Below are 23,892 nucleotides of genomic sequence, written 5' to 3'. Positions count from 1 at the left end.
AGACTGAAGACATTCACTGTACCTTGTTGGCTGTAGTGAAATCTGTAGGCAGCTGCTCTTTTTATTAACATTTTCAGGTGAAGAAATAGATGATCTCTCCTGAGACTTAACGTTTTCCTTTATTAACGGAGCTAGTGCAGTCTGTCTAGGAGTCAGCTTCATTTGAACAATGTTAGACTTTGAAATCCGTGCTGGTCTTTTGAAGCGCATGTGAACACTGCTATCCAAATCATCTCCGGAGGTTTCTGACAAAGGATAAGTATTGCTTCTTCTGGCTGCAAAGTGCAATCGTAAGCTTTGTGCCATTTGTTCTCATTTCCAAACATGTTAAGGGCTGAAAGTCATAACAAAGATCTCCGTCGGTAGACAGGCTAAAAGCAGCTGCACTGCGTCGAAAGAAAAAATCATTTGTGGTGCCTAAAAGAGCTCTTAAGTAGTAGTCTTTTTCCTAAGTAAAACACTAGATGCCAGATATTATAGAAAGAAAAAGACGACCCATTCCTGAGAGTGACGTTTCCAAAATGTCTTGAATTGCTTGTAGTCAAAATGCCTTCACTTACAAAGCACTTGATTTCCAGCGACCTTTAAGCTGAGCTCAGCTGCAGCACACTGCCTCAAACACTGCCAACCTTGTTTCAATTATACCTTCTCCAATTTGCATGAATGAGTAACACAAGAACAACAATCTTCCAGCATTTCAAGTTGAAACAGTATTTTTTTTCACTCCAGCTCTACTAAATGAACATTTAACTATGTGAATCACGGTGCCTATACTTTCTCCAGCAGAGTTTGACCACTAATATTTTTACCCATAGGGATAAAATTACAGGAAGTTGGTAGGAATGAAACCCCGTGTAATTGAGTATCAAATTGAGGATTGAATTTCCAAATAGTAGCCATACTAGGAATCTAGTCAAGTTAGTTAATGTAGAAAGGAATATAGACTGTTAAATTTTTAAAGATAAGTTCAAACAGTTATACAATTTGGAAATACTAAAACTGTGAGGTGAATTAAAAATTTAGCATTAAATCAAATAGATAAATATTTTAGCTTCCAAAACACTTCTTATACAAAGTGAAAGCTTAAGGATAGAAATACAAAATTAGCCTACTAATGCTATTGCAAAAATTGAGTATACATTCGAGAAAAAAGAAACTTTAAGAGAAGCTGTCACCAAGCATTTCTCCTATAATTTTAAGGCCTTTTCCAGCCAAGTAGTACAGTCTTTAAATGATGCCATTTATATTTTGACTATTAAAACTCTGCCAAGAAATAGCCTAAGCAAACATTCCATTAAAAATATATGCAGATTAGACAGAAAAACTATACCCCAATGTAGTTTGAGCACACAAGATATTTTATTCCACTGTCTCTGCAATTCATTCACTTAAGAGAGTGTTGCGGTAAGTAAAGAAGTCTAAAAAGGATTTAACACATCAAATAAACATATCTCAATGCCAATTCTGTTCTGAAAAACTCTAAGAGCTCTTTGCTGGCCCCTACTGGTACACTGAAACAATCCATTTAGCTGTTTTATATCTATAAAGAAATACAAACCATGCTGCATATTTCTTTATATAAACAAAGTACATACTTGTTTACATTTTTGAGTACTAGCACTGCCCTAGAGATGGAATTACTTACTACTGCTGATAAAGCTCCCACAGTAGAGAACAGTAGACTGTTTGTCCTCATAGAGGTTGTGATTTTGTATATATATATTTTTTTCTGCTTTGTATTTATTTAACCTTTACTTTATTTTCAGTTTACTAGGTAATAAAAGTTTAATATTTTAATTTCTGCCCCAAATGTCATAGACCAAGGTTGGTACTCTAGTTGAAAGAAACAAATTTATTTTTAAATAATACTCTAGGGTATATTTAAACTCCTTACCTGAATTTTATAGCGGGAACTTCAGTAATAAATATATACTGGCTCATTCATAGGAAAGTAAAAAGTAAAATAGTTCAGTTGTTTACACCACATGGTACTACGCCCAAGTTGTATTTTTCTAAGTAAGGTTTTTTTCTCTAAGTAAAAGCAAATATATGAAATATATACTTGCACTTTGTTTAAAAAAGAAAACTCTGTTAAGATAGATCTGTTCTCAATCACAATTTTCTAAACAGTATTTTTAATCAATTAAGACATGACACAATAGAAATATGGAATTAATTAAATTATACTTCTGACTAAAATGAGACAGTACTATGTTTCATAATGTATGCAATAATTGTAAACTTAGTAATAAAATTATGTTATTTGTTTTGTATAATCTATCTCCTTAATGATTTTACAAACTTCAGTAAATACTCCCTAATAATGCTTTTTTTTTTAGAGAAGGAAGTGTCCTAACCTTTTCATTCTGCCTCCAAATAACTTAAGCTTTCCTTCTTGAATTAAGTTAGGGGTCTGAGAAGTCAAAGAATAGATCACTTCTTATAGGCTAATTAATCAATGAGATCTAACTGCTCATGCCTGTGGCCTATGCTGTCCAATTAATAGGAAAAGCTCCTCTAGTTGTTAATATAAAATAAGGAACCTCAACTATTTGGTGAGATAAATGTTTTCTCTTTGGTAAGCTTCACTATAAACATCAGTTTCATGTCCCCTAACTAGATTTTAAGCTTCCAGAATGTGAGGGCCATAACTAAACATTTCTTCCGATCCTCATGAGCCCACACTGGGCACAAAGTAAGCACAAATAACATCAGAGAGGAGGCTGGCTGGCTGGATGAACAGTCACTGTATTTCCTCTGACTGCCTCATGCTTTCTTTCAGGACTTTTTTTAAAAAACTTGATCTAGCTAATAATTCTAAAGAAATAGCAAGAAAGCACTATAGCTGTACAAGAAAGAATGATGCTTGAAAATTTTGGAACGAGGGCTTCAGCCAAAGAAATGCAAGGTAAGAGAATCCTATGCACTTCCTTGCAGTCCAATCTGAGTTTAATTCTGGAGGCTGAATAGTTTGCATTGCTGACTCTGGTCTGATACTGCATGGGAACTGTACTGCTCCTACAGCAGTTATGTGTAGAACTTGGGGCACCTGGGATAAAATGTATCCCCTTAGCCAAACAGATGCCAAAAGAAGAACATTAACCCAAGTGGAGAAGAGCAAGAGCGTGCTGGCAGCCCTCAACTGGGAGGAATCTATGCAAGTCCTATAGAATTTCACAACATTCTGAAATAAAACAGATAACGTTTTAGGATTAGATTGAAGCTCGGGATCCCATAGTCTGGCCAGTATGATTATTGATTATCTACACAGAAAATAATTTGATTATCTACATGCTATGAATAAGCTCTAGATAACCCTAATCACTGACTAGAACTTTGAAGGCCAAAGTCCACAGCGATGATAAAATGTATGTGTCAGCTTGGCTGGGCTATTTTGCCCAGTTGTTTGGTCAAATACGAGTCTAGATGTTGCTATGAAGCTATTTTTAGAGGTGATTAACATTTAAATCAGTAGATTTTGAGTAAAGCAGATTACCTTCACATTGTGGTAGGAGTCCACATAGAAATCCTGCCTGAGTTTCCAGCTTGTTGGCCTGCTCTGCATATTTCAGGCTCAAGACCAACATCAACTCTTATCTCAGTCTTCAACCTGCCATAGATTTAAGACTCACCAGCATCCACAATTTAATGAACCAATTCTTTAAAATCTCTATCTACCTACCTATCATCTATCTATCTGTCAGTCTCTGTCCTATTGGTTCTGTTTCTCTGGAGAACCCTGACTAATACAACCACTAAACCTGACAAACACAACATTTCCACCTGGAATGTAGAATGTAGACATCTCCTAAGGCTTTGGAGGCTGGATGTGTGCACGTGTATCTCAAGTCAGTGACACAGAAGCACTAACTTTGCATTGGTGAGTAGAATTCTTTTAAAGGCATATCATTCTGAAATGTCCCATCACTGTCAACACCACCATCACTATCACCATCACCAAACTATAGTTTATAATCTCAGGTATTAAAATTGGCAAAAAAAAAAAAGAAATATAAGCCTACCCTTTCTCAAAACAAATATCACTTATGTTGCAAACATTTTCTAGATGACTAGAAATTATTTCTGCTTAAAATTATATCTGTGCTCTTTGTTGTACATTTCCAAAAAGAATTTGCTAGGAAAAGAATACATTCTTAATTTAGTTGTGAATGCTACAAGAGAATAAAGATAAAATGACATTTACAGCGGGATAGGCCATGTATTGCTATACAATCAAGCCTGTTACTCCACCAGCAGCTACAGTTTCTATGACATCTCAGGTGATCTGTACATTTCAATTACCTGCTAGGACTAGCAACAAACCAGAGGATTAGAATGACGTACACCACCCCTGTTCTAATTATTTCTTTGCTAATAAAACGAGCTTCTTGAAAAAAGCTATGTTTCTAAGGCATAGCAGAGTAGCTAACACAGTAGATACCCTAAATGGCATATCTTAGTTAACACAAAAAATATGGTATCAGAGACCCATAAATGCATGCATCCATTAATGTTAAATAACACTTTTATATCAGATGAAAATTTTTCTGAGTACTTTCACAGCCATTGCCTGGTTTTATCCTCACAATATGTTTATCAAATAGGTAAGGCAAATCTTGTTATCCGCATTTTTTAAACTTGAGAAAGTATTTTCAGAAGGACTGAATGATTTGTCCAGAGTTATGAGCTCATGTACCATATCACAGGCAAGACCACAACAGGACTTCCGACCCCTTGGTGTGGGGTTCTAGAATATCCTGATCAACACATTCTTTTGTTTTGCTTTTAGCTTTAAAGGTTTTTAAAACTTTTATATATCATGTTTATCACTCTGGAAATATCTCATTGTTAATAAAAGAGGCAATGCTTTTTTTCTTTTCACATATTATGATGCCCTGCGTAGTACTCTATACATAGTAAATGCTAAGGGCATGTTAATGAACCAGAGTATGAGACATATCAACTGTGGCAATGAAGAAAGAGTCACACCATACTGAAGTTACTGGCAAAAAACGACTAGACAACTAGAGTGAAAAACACAAACACGAGTTATCTCTCCTTGTGGACAACATGCAAATAACTCACATAAAATAGTTAAACAATGATGCACCTAAGAATCAGGGAGAAATTCACATCAGTGTCAGGAACAACAAGAAAAATAAAACAGTAATGCCACGACCCAGTAAGTCAACCTTAAAATATGAAACCCTAAAATAGGAAACAGCAAGAATGTTCATCACTTGAAAATAGCAAAAAACTGGAAACAACACTAATACCTTAAAGAAGGATAAATATATAAATTAAAATATTATGGCATTTGCAGATGGAGAAAAACCATGCATCACTGAAAATGTGTTATTGTGGAGCAATCTCACAAATATAACATTTTTGATTTAACCAAAAAGCATGTCACAGAAAAATGTATTCAGAATGGTCTTATTTTAATAAATTGAAAAATATGCAAAAGGAAACTGTTTTTTTAGGAATATATATCTACATGATAAAAATATTTTTAAAAGCAAAGAAATGATAAACACAATATTTAGGACAGTGGCTACTACTTGTGGGGTTAGAAAAGGAGATGCTATTGTGAGGGAGTACAGGGGGTTTTTGAAGATTGTGGTAATGTTCTACTTCTTAAGTTGAGTAATAAAGAGCACAGATATTTGTCTTATTATTTAAAATAAAGATTTATATTATATAGACTTTTTTGTATATATATTTCATAATTGAAAATACTAAATTTCACTTGGTCCCATCTAGAAGTAAAACAGATCTGTACAGAGGGCGGGAAAAAAAGGGAACATTCCCTATTCTATAGCAAAAGCAAAAATGCAAACAAAAAAAAATCAAATCATCATCTGTCACTCAGCCTTAAAAAATGAGATTGTCAGTTAGTGATGAGATTGCCTTTGGCAGCAAAAAAGCACCTTTGCTTATTATGATGCTAATTAGATTTTCTTTGCAATACCTTCATAGTTACTAGCATAGTTATCATTTCTTGGGGTGGGGGTGTGTGAAAAAAACATGTTATGTAGTCTAATACTAAAAACATATTCTTTAAAAAAAAAATCCAGTGTCTTTGTTAGCTAAAAAAATGAAAAAAAAAAACCTGTTAACTTCTTTTTTGGTGCTTCTGTTTAATCACCAATAAGTTCTGAACACAGTAACTGTTCTTGTACCTTCGTGTTCAAATCATAACAGGTTTAAAATATAAAAGTAAGATGCTAAGAAGGTTTGAAATAGGATTCCAAAAAAACAAAATTAGGATAGGACTTGAAGATAGTCTTTAGGAAATCAGAAATAAAAACTACCATTAAAAAAAATACAATCAGGTTTAACTTTGTTTCTTTTTGCCTCTATAAGAGCAGGCAATCCTTTATTTTATCGGTGTAAAGAAGATAGTTTTCCTTTTGTAAAAGAGTGGGGATAAGGGAGTGGATGGGATTTTGTAACTGGATATAGGTAACCCCCTAAAATCTACTGGAGTGAGGAGGCACAACCCCAGACACTCTGGACCACCGACCAGGGTACATGGATGAGAGTGAAGGAAGGCAAGACAAAGAGGCTGGCTTTCTAGTCATCTGTCATAACAGGTGTTGAGTGAGACCTGACAATCAGGAAAGGTACCTGGGAGGAGGATGGAAGGGTAGACTAGTACCCAGAAGGAGAAAAAAAAAACTGTTTCTACCTCACCATATTGCACAGAGTCTCCATAACCACCCTGAATCATTTCTCACATCACAGATTCCCAAACCACTTTTCCTTGCTGCTTTGCTGAAATATACCCTTGCTTCATATTTCACACAAGTATAATATTACTTACCAATCGATTTTCATCAAATACTTCAAAGAGAAGCCGGTGCTGCTGAGGATGGACCTAAGTAAGGCAAACACAACCTTTCTTTAAAAACAAATGAACAACAACCTACGGGGACTGAGAAGTAAATGCTTGAAAATGTTGCTATTTCCTAATCCCAAGATATTATAAATTATGTGAGATACTTAAGACAAAAGCAGACTAGTCACAGGTCATCTATTTTACATAACAACAAAGTGGATTTGGTTGCTTATTTTTCCAATTTTTCTAGAAAGGATTAAAAGAAATTTCAAAAAACTTGTTTAAATGTTTGGCGGCACTTAAAAATATTGACTAGATTTTTAACCTCTTATCAATTTTATTTACTTGCTTTTTATTTATAAGGTTAGAACTACCCAAAATGGATGCTGATTTTTATGGGAATGAGTGTTCTGAATATTTTTAGTACTGATTTGATAAAGGAAATTGTGTTCCTACTGTAAAAAGCACATAAGCAGTAAAGAAGTATAAACTGAGTTTTCACTTATTGTTTGTATTTTCCACATGAGAAGAAATTAACATGCAAAAAAATCAACATGTAGTATTTTATTTTTCAAAGCTGATGCTTTCATTTTTGCTGAAATATTTCAACATCAAGTTAAAGTTTACCTAATATCTGAAATAAGTTAGAGAAAGACAAATACAACATGATTTCACCTATATGTGGAATCTAAAAAGCAAAATAAATGAACAAACAAAACAAACAAACTCATGATACAGAGAACAAATTGATGGTTGTCAGATGGGAGGGGGGTTGCAGGGATAGGTGAAAAAGGTAAGGGATTATGAATAAAAATTGCCAGTTGTGAAATAGCCACAGGGACATAAAGTACAGCACAGGGAATATAATCAATAATATTGTAATCACCATGTATGGGGTCAGATGGGGACTAGACTGACTTAACAGGGTGATCTCTTTGCAAGTTATATAAATATCTAATTACTATGTTGTACACCTGAAACTACTATTGTACATCAACTGTAATCAAAAACTTTAAAAACTTATTTTAAAAACTACTTAATATCAAAGAAAATCTTTAATAATTTTTTATACTAGAGGTTAAAATGTGTGAGATAATAGAAAAATATATATGCATATATACACATACATACATATATTGGTCCCTGCCCCCAGTTCCTGGCACAGAGCTCCTGAAACCCTTGTAATTTCCTAAGTGGTGGGAGCACTTGGAGCATTTTTTGTTCTAATATTTGGTCTCTGACCCCAGTTCCTGACACAGGGCTCCTGAAACCCTTATAATTTCCTGGGTGACAAGAGTGTCTTTTGTTCTGAAGTGAATCTCAGTGGGCTTTAGGATGAGGGCTGGTCACTAGAAAGAACAAGCTATGATTAGAAGTTTAGAATTTTCAGCCTCAATCCCCATTCTATTGAGAAGGGAGGAGGTTTAAGAATGGAGTTAATGATCCATCATCCCTACATGATGAAGTCTCCACAAAAATCCCCAAAGTACAGAGTTCAGAAAGCTTCTGGGTTGGTGAACACATCCACATATGGGGAGGGTGACATACCCCAGCTCAACAGGGACAGAAGCTCCTACCTACCCTCAGGACCCTCCTATATCTCACCCTATGTATCCCTTCACCTGGCTGTTCATTTTTATCCTTTATTATATCCTTTAATATGGTAAGCATAAAGAAGTGTTTCTCTGAGTTCTGTGAGCTGCTCTAGCAAATTAATGGAGTATGAGGAGGGGATCATAGGGATCCTAAATTTGTAGCCAAGTCAGACAGAAGTTGTAGGTAACCTGGGGACCTACTACTTTACACTGGTATCTGAAGTGAGCTCAGTCTTATGGGACTGCAACCTTAACCTGTGGAATCTGACACTATCTCCAAGAAACAGTCAGAATTGAGTTAAAATATAGGACAACCAGCTGGTGTTGCACAGAATTGCCCAATGTAGAGGGGCGGGGAAATCCTCCACACATTTGATGAGCAGAAGTGTCAGTAGTGAAGTGTTCTGTGTGAGTAGTAAGGAAAAACACAAGGTGGATAACTAGATTTATTTTCTCTATGATAAATACATTTCCCCACTGAGGCTAATACAAGATTATGCATAAAAAATTCTCACATTTAGGTTGATTTTTCCCCATGATAAATAATATTAAACACTGTGATAGTTTAATACTTTGCTTTCGTGTCGAAAATACTGATAATGTCTTATGAGTACAACAGATAACTAGCCCAATGTCTACTCTCTCTTCCTTCTGAGAACATAATCCTAATTTTACCTACAGCAATGTGCCCAGAGCCGCCACAGTGCATAACTCTGGGGGACAGTTTTTTTTTATTTGAAGTATAACATATATTCAGTAAGTATAATGTACACTAACCTTAAATATATAGCTTGTTGACTTTTTATGTATGTGTACTGTGTCATCATCACCCAGATCAAAATAGCAAACACTCCATTTTATTTTATGTATCATTTTCCATTTGGATAGTGCCTTAGGGACTTTCTTGACATTGAGACTCTAAATATGTCTATCTTAAAATGACTCCCTTGCACCTAAAGGCAATCAGAGAGGCCAACCTGATGGCAGTCATAGGATGGGACTCCTGGGAGAGTTCTTTAAATAGAGCTGTCTCAAGTGGAGAGATGTTCCTCTTGCCCTTTGCATTTCTCTCTCCTGCCCGGAACTTGGGTGGGGTAGCTGGCACTCCTGCAGTCATATTGTAACCATGGAGCCACTCTAAGGATGGAAGCCCTAATCTAGGACTAGAAACAATAGGGATAGATAGAAAAACAGTGTAAGACAATAATCTCTTCTAAGAAGATGTAACAGAAGTTTTGAGGAGATGAAATTTGAGCTGTGACTTGAAAGATGAGAAGAATCTGAATAAGAAAGTATAGAGAACATTGACAACGAGGAGAAAGGCATGGGAGCAGAACGAGCATGCTCTAAGATCTAATGGATAAGAACATTTTTGTATTAGAAAGTGCTAAGAAAAATTTGATTAGTTAGGGTAGAGCCAGGCTGAAGTCACCAAAATCTGGAAAAGAAGTTAAGCCTTGACTGGCAAGAAAGAAAATTAAGCTTTTAAAGGAAAAATGGTATTACGTAGGTCATATGTAAATATTATTTTGTTAGTTATACATAAAATGAATTGAACTTTAGAGAGAGACCCTGGAGTCCATAGGTCCAGTAACTCAGGCGTGAAGCGATGAGAGCTCTGCTTGGGACTGTCCCAGTGAGAACAGGGAGGAAGACAAGGCCACAAAAAACATTTTGAGGAAAAAAAATCTGATGTCTCGCTCTCTGTCACAGTATCTGGTAGACATGTAGACATCCAATATCAACGATAAATATTCTAATAGGAGTACTATCAGATCTAATCAGGCCATAATTAATAACTTCATAACAGGACTTTCTACTGCAACTACTTCTCTTTTTAATCTTTCCTACTATAATTGGAGTGACTTGCCCTAAAAGATAGTTTAGGCCATCTTTACTGCCCTACACAAAAGTTGTTATTAATGGCTTAAAGAATAAAATCCATAGCATGGAATGATGGTTAATGATCTGAGTCCAATTTGCCTTTCCGGCCTTGTCTCCTACAACCGTCCCCCTGACCACCCAAATAGACTAGAAACAGACTACTCACTGCTTACTGAACAGAATTAAACCCTAATGACCTAAAACACAGGTTGAGCAAACTGTAGCTTGTGGGCCAAACCCAGCCAGCCACCTGCCCTTTCTTTTTTTTTTTCCTACAGAGCCTAAGAATTTTTTAAATATTTTTAAATGGTTATATTTTAAATGAATACATAAGTATCTACATAATAGCCCCAATTTTTGCCTCCTGGCTCACAACACCTAAAATATTTACTATCTTGCCCTTTAAGAAAATGTCTGCTGATCCCTGACATTCACTGTGTGTTATCTATTAATTTCTCCCTTATGTATCTAGAATGGTACTGAATAAAACCATCCTTCAAAGATGTGAGAAAACAGTCATTCAAACCACTTTGTGTTCCGTGGTTCATATGAGGAGTTCTGGTTAAGAAAGATAGAATCAGTCTGGGAAACTGTGCATCTAACTAGTTGGAATCCTCAAATGATAATACAAACAGAGGGAAGAAAATTATTAAATAAATTATTCACACAAAAATTTTCAGAGCTGAAGGGAAACAGTTGTCTTGAAATTGAAATGCTTAGCAAAGGCCCAAACAATGAATTTTTAAAACTGTATACAGAAGGCATATCACTACACTATTTTAAAACACTAGGATAAAGATAATTTTCAAAGTTTTTGGAGAGAGGCAGATCACCTCCAAAGGAACAAGAATCCAACTTTTCAACAGCAGTGCTCAGAAAAAATTATTTTCATCCTAGAATGCTGCGAGGGGCCAAACATAAGTTGGCTATTTACTCATCTATCATAGCTGGAAGTTAATTTGGGACATGGATGTATGAGCTATTCAGTAATATGGAAATAATGACAAGAATAACAAAAATAAACAGTTATAAATGGTTCCTTCTGGGAAGCGTGGAGGATGGAGAATGAGACACTAGAGTTGGTTGCTTTTCATTATAAACCCTTTATACTATCTGATTTTTAAGCTCTGTGTGAATTCTATGATGAGATGATCTTTAAAAAAAATTTATTAAAAATAGGAGTATATCTATGGTTACAAAAAATAAGAGTAAATCTATGGTCACGAAAATAGTTTACAGGGTTATTATATTTATAGAAAAGATGAGAAGGAACGAAAATAAAAATTCTAGTAATAGGTTTTTTTGCAAAAAGGATAAATATATAAATCTATAAATGCATAAAAGAGAGAAAAAAAAAACTTGTCAGAGGAGTACCCAAAATTTTGAACAACAAAAGTATTGGTAAGTGTCAGTTTATTCTACGATGCTCATGAAGAACCTGAAGTAAGTACCTGGAAATTTAGCTCGTGGATTCAGAAAAAAAACAAGTAAGCATATTTTTAAAAATAGCTTTATTGAGATATAATTCATGTACCATACAATTGACCCATTCGAAGTATACAATTCAATGGCTTTTAGTATATTCAGAATGTGTAACCACCATCACAACTTTTAAACATTCTCATCGCTTAGAAAAGAAACCCATGCCCTTTAGCAGTTACTCCAAGTTTCCTCTCAACCTCCCTAGTCTGAAGCAACCTCTAATCTACTTGCTGTCTCTATAGGTTTGCCTGTTCCAGACATTCAATATACGTGGAATCACACAATATGTGGTCTTTTGTAACTGGCTTCTTTCACTTAGTAGAATGTTCTTGAGGTTCACCCATGTTGTAGCATGTATCAGTACTTCATTCTTTTTAATAACTAAATAATATCCCATTGTATGTATATATCCTTATTTTGTTTATCCATTTATCTGTTGATGTATACATTTGGGTTGTTTCTACATTTTGACATTAATGAATAATGATGGTATGAACACTCATGTACAGATTTTGTGTGGATATATAAGTGCATCTAAAAACTGTAAAAAAAAAAGTTAAATGAATTAGATAAGTATTTTACAAGCATAAAGCATTATATAAATAGAAAGTATCTTGGCATTTTTATATATATGTTTTATGTCTTTCTACTTTGTTCCTCTGTACAGTTAATCTGTATAAAATATAAAAATATAAAAATAAATTATAGACACACAGTCAGGGGAGAAACCCAAACAGTAAAAATGATATATAGTGAATTATAAATCTCTTATCCTTGTCCCACCCTCAGAGAAAATATTGTGAACACTTTCTTAGGTCCATCCAGAAGTATTTTCTGAAAATGCCAGCATAAGAGAGGGCATTTTTTGTGTTTCTGTTTTTATACAAAAAGGTATATCATATACACAGTGTTCTGCACCCTTGTTCTTTTGTTTAATATATTTTGAAACTAATGCCGGATCAATATATATACATCTCTTTTAAAACAGCTGATGTATATTTCATTGTGTGGATATACCATAATTTACTTAGTGCTTTATTAATGGAGTGCTCCCTCTTCTTCCTAGCCAATGGAATTCTAATTTTATTCAAATACTGATGACAGAGTGAGTCAGGGACAGATGGCCCCTCCCCACCCCCAGGGGCTGAATCCTGATTCCTCTAAGCCCTCAGGGTAATGCCATTCTCCTTACCCATGATTGGGTTAGAAATACTCACATGACACAACTCTGGCCCAAAAGATAGGAATCAAAGTCTCCTGGGGAAGCTTTTAGAAAAGTTTTAAAAGAGACATGTGAAGGAAAACTCCCTTTTCTGCCACTGGACATCATCATGTCAGGCTACATTTGGAATTGCTGCAAGCATCTTGTGACCATGGACAGAAAGCCAAGAGAATCCCAGAGAGCCTGGGTCAGACATGGCTGCTCAGCTGCTGCAGTCACCACCCTTCCTTTTTGCATGCTTCTTGAGATTAGAGATAAGTGTTTTTATTGTTTAAGCCAACGTTAGCTGTTACTTCAAGTCTGTTACTTGAAACTGAAAGCATCCCAAATGATTCATTTCCTCAGAAGGCCTTTCCTAAATCCTCTAGACTTAGGGAGTCCCCTAACTTCCTTAATATCCCCCTGATATTCACTCCTTAGCACCTGGTTTTCCCTTTCGTGATGCTCAGTGCACTAATAATTATTTTGAGACACTCATTCATAGGGGTCCACAGCAGACAGTAAGCTTCACTGAGGGTGAGGACTGTGGCCATCTCATTAATCAGCATTAGCAAAGTGCCTGGGAAACAAGCATAGAAAAATATCACACCAATTTTGTGTGTGTATGCGTGAAGGTGGACGAGTATAAATATATTGATAAAAATACCAGAAGATCATACAATCAGTGGTGGTTTTATGAAGATTAAATTATGGCTGATTTTTATTTCTCTTTATAAAAATATCTATCATGTACATGTTACATTGTACAAAGATACAATCATATACACATTATGTAAATATGATAAATATGAATATAAAGATACAAACCGAGCATCATGAGGGTATAGGGAATGGCATGGGGCTCCTTTTCAGATGCTCATGCACTATGCTCATGCATAGAGTACATATGTGTATATTACAACTAATGTGATTTCTTTCCCTCTTATAACTTGCCTCCCTTAGCCTCATCTGAGAAGCTATAAGTGTAGATCTTATTATAATTTGATATTGAACATTAACTTCAACTTGGAGTGTCCCCTGTTTGTTAATCTGCCAGTAACAGTTTTCCATAAAAACTTTCTTTGAACTTCATGTTTTCTCAAAGATATAAAGGCTCCCTTCAACTTCTAACCACAATTTCCATTTGGCTGAATGCCTAACAACCAAGTTTTTACTGTAGTATATTATATCAATAGACATTTTTATGTGAATACATTCAATTGAAAACATTTTGTGCTATGTATAAATAATGATAGAAATGACAAAGAGGAAAGTAGGGGCCCACACATAATAATGTCCTTTATATAGAAAGTACTAAATCACCATGTGTTTTCAGTTCTTTATCTAGCTGTGATGAATTAGCCGTGATTCACACAAATTTATCTAGTTATCCTTGCAATACATTTGCAAATTTCAGATTGAAATAAACTGTGCTGCCTATGATCCCAGAATAAAGTAATGCTGGTTAGAACACTTAGTAATAGTAAAATCATGGTAATAGAAATAATGAGTAAAAGGCAATAGAGTCCTGAGCCTGGTTTATCATTTACAAACGACCTTGTTTATTTTTGTGGTATCATCTCTAATTTAAAAGTATACGGAAACCAATATAATTTTATTAACCAATGTCACCCCAATATATTTAATTAGAAAAACAAAAAAATAAAAGTAGTACTGACTTTCAAGCATCTTCTCTAATCAAAAATCAAAATCATCAAAAATAATGGAAAGATTGTTACAATTTTATATTTTTAAAAATTTTAATTTTAATTTTAATTCCTCTAACAGATACCTGTATTTTCTATTTCTATTCATATTGGTTTGCTATAGTTTTGGCCTTTAAAGAATTTTTCCATTTTAGCTAAGTTGTTAAAATTATTGCCATAAAGTTGTTCATAATATTACCTTACTTATTTTTTTGTTTGATGGACGTTCCTTTCATTCCTGATATTGGCCATATGAGTTTTCTTTCCGTCTCTCTTATTTGAACTAGTGATAGCATAACAATTTTATTCACCTTTTCAAAGAACCATCTTTGATTTCATTTATTTTCTCTATTTTTCATCCATTTTCCATTTCATTGATTTCCATTCTTATTTCCTTCCCTCTACTTTCTAAAAAAATTTTTTTTGCTTAGGGTAGAAACTTAGATCATTAATTTGAAATCTTTTTTTCTTTTGTACATAAGTTTATGAAGGTGTAAATTTTTCTCTAAGCACTGAATTAGCTCATCCCATATTTTCATATGTTATGCTTTATCAGTTAAAATATTTCTAAGTTTATAATTTCCTTTTTGAGCCATGACTTATTTAAAATATGTTGCTTTATTTCTAAATATTTGTGGATTTTCCAGATATATTTGTGATGCCGAATTCTATTTTAAGTCTGTTGTAGTCAGAGAACATATCCTGTTGAATCTCAATCTTTTTAAATGTAGTCAGACTTGGCCCAATATAAGGTCTATCTTGGTGAATGTTCGTTCCATGGGCATATAAGAAGAATGTATATTCTTCAGATATTAGATGTAATGTTCTATACATCCAAATAGGCTAAGATGATTGATAGTGTTTTTCATATCTTTTATGCACTTTCTGACTTTTTTTTTGTCTAGCTGTTTTATCAATTACTGAGAGAGAAGTAATAAAATCTTCAACTATTCTGGACTGATTTATTTCTCTACTTAATTCTGTCAATTTCTGCTCATAATTTGAAGTTCTTTTATTAGGTACATACAAATTTATTATTGTATGTCTTCTTGATAAATAAGCCCTTTTATAATCATGAAATGTCCCTATTTATCTCTGGTAACATTCTTCACCCTAAAGTCTACTTCATCTAATGTTAATATGGCCACATCAGGATTTTGTTTGGGGTTTTGTGGCTTAGTGTTTGCATGGTATAACTTTTTCTGTACTTTTACTTTTAACCTGTCTGTGTATTTATACTCAAATTGTATCTTCTGTAAACAGCATGTAGTTAAATCTTGCTTTTTAAAAAAATTATTGAGATAGTTGATTTTATGACTATCATCTTTCTATTTATTTTTCTATTTGTTGTTATTCCTCTTTTCTTCCCTTTTATTTTTTAAAAAAATTACTAATCAAGCATTTCTTGGTATTCCATTTTATTTTCCTTATTGAATTTTTATTATAATTTTATTTTAATTTTTTAGTGGCTGCTCTAAGGATTACAATATGCACTCTTAAATATCACAACTGTAATGGCCAGAGTTGAGCCACTCGGATGTCTTTCAGATCTCTTTCAAGAGACCTTGCATAGTTGATTGAAAGCTCCCAGCTAACCATGCACCTTTGAATCTACTTGTTGTGTTCTTGCTTGCTCTCCAAAACTAGACACAGTGGGGGGGTCCAGAGCCTGGCCATTCTTGCTCGAGACAGGACTTCCCTAGCACACAACCTTTGCTTGGAAACTCTTCATTAGTCTGGATGAGATATTCTCAGAATGGTGCTTGTATACCTAATTTCATTTTGGTGTCTGCTTCTCAGAGGGCCCAAGCTAACACAGATGGTATGGGTAGTAGGGTTTTAGGACCAGCCCACATTCACCTAGCAGGCAAGGAACTCCCCATCCTGAGCTGAATGTGGGACACATAAAGCCCCAGGCATAAAGTGGTGGCTCGGTTCCTAAAGATTTCTCTGGTGGTGTCCTGGGGGAGTGTCCCAGTGGAGGGGAACACCCTTGCCAGAGTGATATTTAAGGCACTTAGAAGATAGAGCGAGAATAATATCCACAAAAACAATGGAGTTGCCTAGTTATTACTATTCTGTATTGAAGACTTACGTAGAGATAATGAGAAAATAAGGGCAGTTAAACAGCTAACGATTAAGTATGAGAGACAGAGGGCCTCTTTGGTAGCTTATAAAGAGGCCTGCATCTCCTAACGTAGAAAAAAGGACCTAACTGGGGAGCAGACTCAAAGTTGACAGAGTTTCAGAGCTCAGAGACATTTAAATGTTCAGCCACTGCAGGTCAAGTCAAGGCCCTGGCAAGGAAAACCTGGGACCCTGATACACAGGATAGGAGGATCTGGGTGGATGCTCCGAGATGTTGGTTCCACGGGTCCCTGAACTCCAAGCTTGCAGAGTAGCCCATCCCTCCGTAATAAGAGCTAGCACTTCCCCCACGCAGGAAGACACTGCAGAGGCTTCTGCCCTGCAAGGAAACGGGTTCTCTCCTCGGGAGTTTCTCTAACTTCTCTTCTGGCTACCAAGGTAATAACCAATGTTAACTCCCAGCATAACCCAGCTGGGCCTGATATAGGATGAAAGAGATTACATCTGGAAGAAAGTAAGAACTAAATAGCACATACTGGAAGGAGCCAGAGAAATACCCCTGGGACTATGATGATCAAAGGAGCAGAAACATAAGACTGGATAGCAAGATTTCATCGACTTGGGACTTAACATCCTGTCAAGGGCCCCATGAAATGAGGCGAACTTGTTGCTAGGGTGGCTCTCAGAAGCCTGAAAAAATAATGAGCCAAGTGGAAATGCCTGAGTTTCCTTGGCAGATGGTAGGGGAAGGAACAAAAAGGCCAATAAAAGTGGACATGCTGGAATGAAAAAAATATATATATATATATATTATATATATTCACACATACATTCCATGAGGCCAAAATACCTATCAGATTCTTATTACATGGGAGGCCTAGAGGACACGCAATTAACTATGGTCATCAGGCATGTGCTGGTGAGAGGGGCAGCAGCATCACCAAGAAGTGTGGTGGTGGCTCTCTTCTGCATGCCAGGACTGATGGTAGGAGAGGTGATCACAGGGCTGGGCTCCTTAATAGCCCTGCGAGGGGATGATCCTCCCCTTTTTCAGTAACAGAGGCAGCTAGTGGCATTTCACTGCCAGAATCAAGGAGCTACAATTATTGTAATGGCTGATCAGGTTGAAGGGGAAGTAAAGCAGACTTGACTTGACCTTGCAGAGTACAGAACACAGAACCCCTGGAGGCAAAACTTGCAAGTGGCCAATGAAGGTGCTGCTTGACATGTACAATCAAGATAAGGCAGCAGTGGAGAAGCAGGCGGCTAAGGGCAGTTGACCCAGTTAGTAAAAAATCAGAATCCCTTGTCTAGTTCTCTAGCCTGAGCCAATTTCTAATCCAAAGCTACTGATTGAGGAAGTGACCTAATCCTCTGAAGGATTCTGCATCACTGTAGGAAGTGTGTATTGTAATGATCCCTCCCTTCCTCCTCCAAAAGGACCATGGCCATTTATTTGGGTGATTGTATATTGGGGGAAATGAATACTCAGACATACTGAGCACTGTTGGAAACAGGGTATGTGTTGATACCTAGACACCCAAAGCATCACCATAGCTTCCTTTATTAGGGCAAGGACTTACAGGGACTATGTAATAAATGGAGTCCTGGCTAAAGTCCACTGGTTCTGTGGATCTACCTGGCCATCATTTCCCTGGTTTGCAAGTATATAATTAGGACTGACAGACTGGAGGCTGGATTCCTCACCACCACCACCACACTGACTCCATGCTTGTGGAATAAGAGCTCCTAGTGAGAAAGTCAAGTGGAAGACTCTGAAACTGTTCTCCAGTTTCAGACTGTCCTCCTTGACCAGAGGGTCAAGATAGTAAATCTAACACAATATTGATTAGAAATGACAACAATAGCACAAGCATCAACAAAAAAATAGAAATCGAATATCATCAAAATTAAATACTGTCATGCTTCAAAAGAAACCAACAATAACATCAAAAGACAGCCCACAGAAAGGGAGAACATTTTTGCAAATCGTGTATCTGACAAGAAACTTGTAATCTAGAAATATAAAGAACTATGACAACTCAACAACAAAAAAAGCACCATTATTCATAGTAGTTAAAAACTGGAAAGAACCCAGATGTCCATCAACTGATGTATGTATAAATAAAGTGTGGTTATCCAAACAATGGAATATTATTTGGCAATAAAAAGAAAGTACTGATATACGCTACAACATGATTGAACCTTGAAAATGTTATGCTAAGTGAAAAAAAAACCAGACACTAATTGTATACCATTTATACAAAATTCCCAAAATAGGCAATTCTAAGAGTCGGAAAGTAGTTTGGTGGTTGCCTGAGGGGCAAGTTTTGGAGGAAAAAAACAGGGAGTGTCAGCTGGTAGGCATGGGGTTTCTTTTTGGGATGACAAAAATGTTCAAAAAATGATTTTAGTGATGGTTGCACAACTGTGATTATACTAAAACAACACTGAACTGTACACTTTGAGTGGGTGAATTGTATGTTATGCAAATTATATCTCAAAGCTGTTTAAAAAACAAAAATATTGCAACCTCGTGGGAATGTCAGGGATTCGTACCGCCAGTAAAGACCTAAAGGATACAAAGGTGGCTCCTATATTTTCATTCAATTCTCCAGTCTGATCCCTGCAGAAACCAGACAGACCCTGGAGAATGACATATATGCAAGCTCAATCGAGTAACAGCCTAAACTGCCTGCTGGTTCCCGGATCCAAGGAGTGCAGAGTGCCCTGCAAGCAGCTGTAGACTGGTTTGATGGGACCCGTTCTATGTCCCATGGAAAGACTGTGCTACCTTTGAGGACTTGGACCTCTAACTCAACAGAGCCTAGTGTTCCAGGGATGGAAGCACACAGTCCTCCACGAGGTCTTTGGCAACCGTGGTAAGCGGGCCACTCCTGCTTCTACTCCTTTGTTCCTGGACCCATGTATACTTTCCATTGCAAACATAGCCTCCTCTTATTGAGGTCTCTGGTGTAATGAATAAATTGGCACCCCGTCTCTGTAGAGTATTGCCTCCAGATTGGTGCTTCAGTTGTGCCTTCAGTAGGCCATTCCAAAGCTCTGTAAGGATGCTTGCTTCTGGATAGTGTGGCAGGTGATGTAACCGAAATATCCTATGGTCATGGACTCATTCCTGCACCTCCTTCTCTGTGAACTGGGTTCCTGGAAGGATGAAATGTTGGGTGGATTTCCATCCCTACGGAACACACATTCTGTAAACCTCCAGATAGTTGTGCTAGCTGGGGTTCTGCAGAAAGGAATAGTAAACCCATACCCAAAAGTAATCTGAAGACAAATTACTGCCCCTTTCAGAATGGAAAGGGCCCAATTTAGTAAACAGCACAAAATGGCTACGATCATGAGGGTGAATGAATGGTCTGCAGTTTTATCTTCTTATAAAGTCTTTTTCTGGTTCTGGTATCAGGTCAATGCTGGCCTCATGAATGAATCGAGACATGTTCCCTCTTCTTTTATTTTTGGTAAAATATTATGTAGAATTGGAATTATTTAATCCATAATGTGTGGTAGAATTCAACAGTGAAACCATCTGGGCCTGAAGTTTTCTTTGTTGAAAGGTTTTTAACTTCAAATGCAATTTCTTTAAGAGACAGAGAACTTTTCAGGTAATTTATTTCTTCTTAAAATTTTGGTAGTATATGTCTTAAAAAATTGGTCCATTTTTTCTAATTTATTGAATATAGGCACGGAGTTGTTCATAGTATTCCTTATTGTCCATTTAATGTGTCATTTCCCTTGACTGCTTTCAAGGTTTCTTCTTCATCTTTGATTTTAGCAATTTGATTATGGGTCTGAACATGGTTTCCTTTGCATGTACTTTGTTTGGGTTTCACTGAACTTCTTTAACCTATAAATGCATGTCTTTCACCAAATTTGGAAAATTCTGGCCATTATTTCTTCAAATACTTTTCCCATCAATGTCTTTTTCCTCTTCTGAGACTTCAATGATCCAAATATTAGACTCTTAATATTGTTCACAGGTCTCTAAGGCTTTACTAATTTTTTTCAATCTTTATTTCTGTTCTTCAAATTAGATAATTTCTACTTATTATCTTCGAGCAGTATCTTTATTATTATTTTTACTGCTACTCCATTTTATTATTGAACTCGTGCAGTGATTTTTAAAATTTCAGATAACATATTAAGTTCTAATATTTCATTTCATTCTTTTTTTATGGTTTCTATGTCTCTGCTAAGAATGTCTATCTTCCCATTCATTACAAGAGTGTTTATGTCAAAGAGCATGGTTATAATATTTATAATAGCTGCTTTACAGTTTTTACTGATTATTCAAATGTCTGGGTAATTGTGGGATTTGACATTTATTGATTGTCTTTTCTTTTGAGAATAGGTCATATTTTCATGGTTTGTTGTATGTAAAATAATTTTGGATACATTCTGAATATTATGTTGTGAAACTGGATCCTGCTAAAATTCTTAATAGCTTTACAGTTGCTTATACCATCAGGTTAAGTTCAATGCCCTATTTCAGCATCATGGCTAAAATTAGAAGCATCAATGTTTTTTTTTAAACTCTTGAACAAAATAACAATAGCTGAATAGCTCCTTTAATGTGATAAATGATAAAAAGTCTATGTTTAATGAAGAAAAGCTATATCCATTCTCATAAAAATCAGGAACAAGACAAATAAACATCCATCCCTATTACGACTAAACATTACTTGACACTAGAAAAGAGTAAGAGGTACAAAAAAAATTCAGTAGATTGAAAACACATATTTCTAAGAACAGTGCAATGAAATATGTAAAATAATAATAAAAGTGTGAATAAATAAAAAACTCAACCACTCAGGAATTTTAAAACTCTTGCCTAAGCAATAACTTGTGCCAAAGAAGCAATCAAAACCAGAGGTTATCAAATCTGGAATTCATTTTAGTGAAAGTAAACCAGAAATTTAGCTTCATTTTTCTCCATATGACTATCCAGTGGACTCAATACCACTTCCTCAAGAATCCAGAATTTCCAAACTGATTTAAAATGCCGTTTTTATGCCACACCAAATAGAGTCGGGGAGATCCTTCTATAAAGAAGAAAACCAGAAGCACTCTAGTTGGTGCTTTTGGCTGGATCTTCAGTAACAGCTTCTTGGATATTTGTTTTAGCAATTTCTTCCCTTCTAATTCACTTTATTAAAACAAAACAAACAAAACAAACAAAATACCTTCAAAAGTGCAATATAGAGAGTGGCTTCTGTTTTCCTGACTGAAATCAAGTGTGGCACCATAGAGGCTGGTGTTTCAGTAATGGTTGGCTATGTCAAATGCTGCTAAAAGCATGAGTAAGATGAGATTAGATTATAACGTTAGATAAGATTAGTTGACTTTGGTAAGAGCAGTTTCATTCAAGTGATGAGTTAGATTACAGTAGGTTAAGGAGTGTATTAGAGAAGCAGAAATGAAGAGGGCAGTCAGCTCTTTCAGGAATGTTGGTTATTCAGGTGAACAGAGAAATGAGTCAGCAGCTAAAAGGGAATATGAGGTCAAGGAATAATGTTTTAAAGATGGAATACACGAATGGGAAAACTATATATATATATATACCAGTATTACTGAAATGTATCTCTACCACTGCTAGTATGGTACTGTCTGACATCAGTAAGAACTCTGGCAGATTGGTACAAGGAAACGTTCTTAGTTTGAGGAGCCTGAGATAACTGCTGACTGGAGTTTGTTCTTATGGTATAGTGAGACAATGTGAGGGGGAAGGCAGGAATGTGCATGAAGGGTGTAAAAGAAGAAATGTATCCACTTACTGGTAGGCCCTCATCATCTCTTGCATCAGTCTATTTAATAAGTGACTAGGGAGACACAAATATTGCATCATCTTTAAGGGAAAACACCAAAATCTGTTGAAGTGGAATTAGACTACTATATAGCCTCTTAAATCAGAATTAAATTAGAATAAGATAATTCGAGGTTTACAATCATCTTTACCTTTTCATTACCTTACATATATGTTTTTCATAATAAGCTAAATGGTTCCAGGACTATATTATCTGGGGATACCTAGATTTAATTGTTTTTAAATTTTTAAAAATCTAGACAAATTCTTGTAAGATACATTATAGAATATTATAAGTGAGAACTTATTCTAAACTATGGGAAAAAATGTTTTGCTCTTTTAGTGAAATGTGTACTTACTTTGAATAATATTTCTTCATTCCATTTTGGATTCAAAGTCTAAAAGACAACAAACGAAGCGTCACTAATTTTTATATTTTGTCATATAAAAATAAAACTGTATTTAAAGATTTTTTGAATTCTGCTAAGTCTAACCTTTTTAATGGTTTTCGTTTGTACACTTGTTAAAATTCCATTCATTGGGTCATATAACGTCACTCTCACATAAGGATCACTGTTAAAATTAAAAAAGAAAGTTAACTGTTTCTTATTCCCACCCTCAGATAACCCAAACTATAAAAATCACAGAATTTTCCTTGTTAATAATTTCTACAATTATTTCCTACACTTCAAGGTAAGGGTTCCTTAGGTACGGGTTAGTAATTATAATAATTTTTACATCTTGTTAAAAAGCTAAAGTACCGAAGAATTCCAAAGAAAAAGTTTTAGTAACAATTTAATGATTTCCAAACTTTTTTAGATTTTTAAAATTTTGTTTGATTTTTTATTACATTTTTTTCTCCTCCTGGGTTAAGATGGTTAATTCAATGATTTTCAAGAACTAGCTCTGCAAAACCTCAGGTTGTCCCAAGTTATTTCATGGGTGTAAATGCTTTTTTACAAAATAAAGGCAAAATGCTTTCAGCTCAAAATAGTTATCTGTCATATAACCTCTTCTACAAAGAGATGTGGAGAAGGAAAAATAAAGATTTTTGTCCATTTTGAATTGGTGTTTTTATTGTATTATTGAGTTGTAAGAGATATTTATATATTGTGGATTAAACATGTGAGATACATCTTTTGAATGTATTTCTTCCCATCTGTGGCTTGCCTTTTCCTTTTCTTAACTGTGTCTTTCAAACAACAGAAGTTTTTAATTCTGACACAGTCTATTTCAACAATTTTCTTTCTTTTATGGTTTATACCTTTCGA

The 23,892-nt window shown here is 35.3% G+C and overlaps 1 protein-coding gene across 1 annotated transcript in view; it reads right to left on the bottom strand.

Moving 5' to 3' along the window:
• NEDD4 (NEDD4 E3 ubiquitin protein ligase) overlaps positions 1 to 23,892 on the bottom strand; it is a 94,839-nt gene that overhangs the window by 52,812 nt on the left and 18,135 nt on the right. Inside the window, 3 exon segments of the mRNA XM_039865518.1 lie at positions 6,827 to 6,880; positions 22,981 to 23,019; positions 23,116 to 23,194. Of these exon segments, the coding sequence (XP_039721452.1) occupies positions 6,827 to 6,880; positions 22,981 to 23,019; positions 23,116 to 23,194 (172 nt within the window).

This window comes from Pteropus medius, unplaced genomic scaffold (genome assembly GCF_902729225.1).
Source record: "Pteropus medius unplaced genomic scaffold, Ma_sr-lr_union100, whole genome shotgun sequence".
Taxonomy (NCBI): domain Eukaryota; kingdom Metazoa; phylum Chordata; class Mammalia; order Chiroptera; family Pteropodidae; genus Pteropus; species Pteropus medius.
The sequence above is the reverse complement of the archived record's forward strand: the minus strand, read 5'-3'. Positions and strand labels throughout refer to the sequence as shown.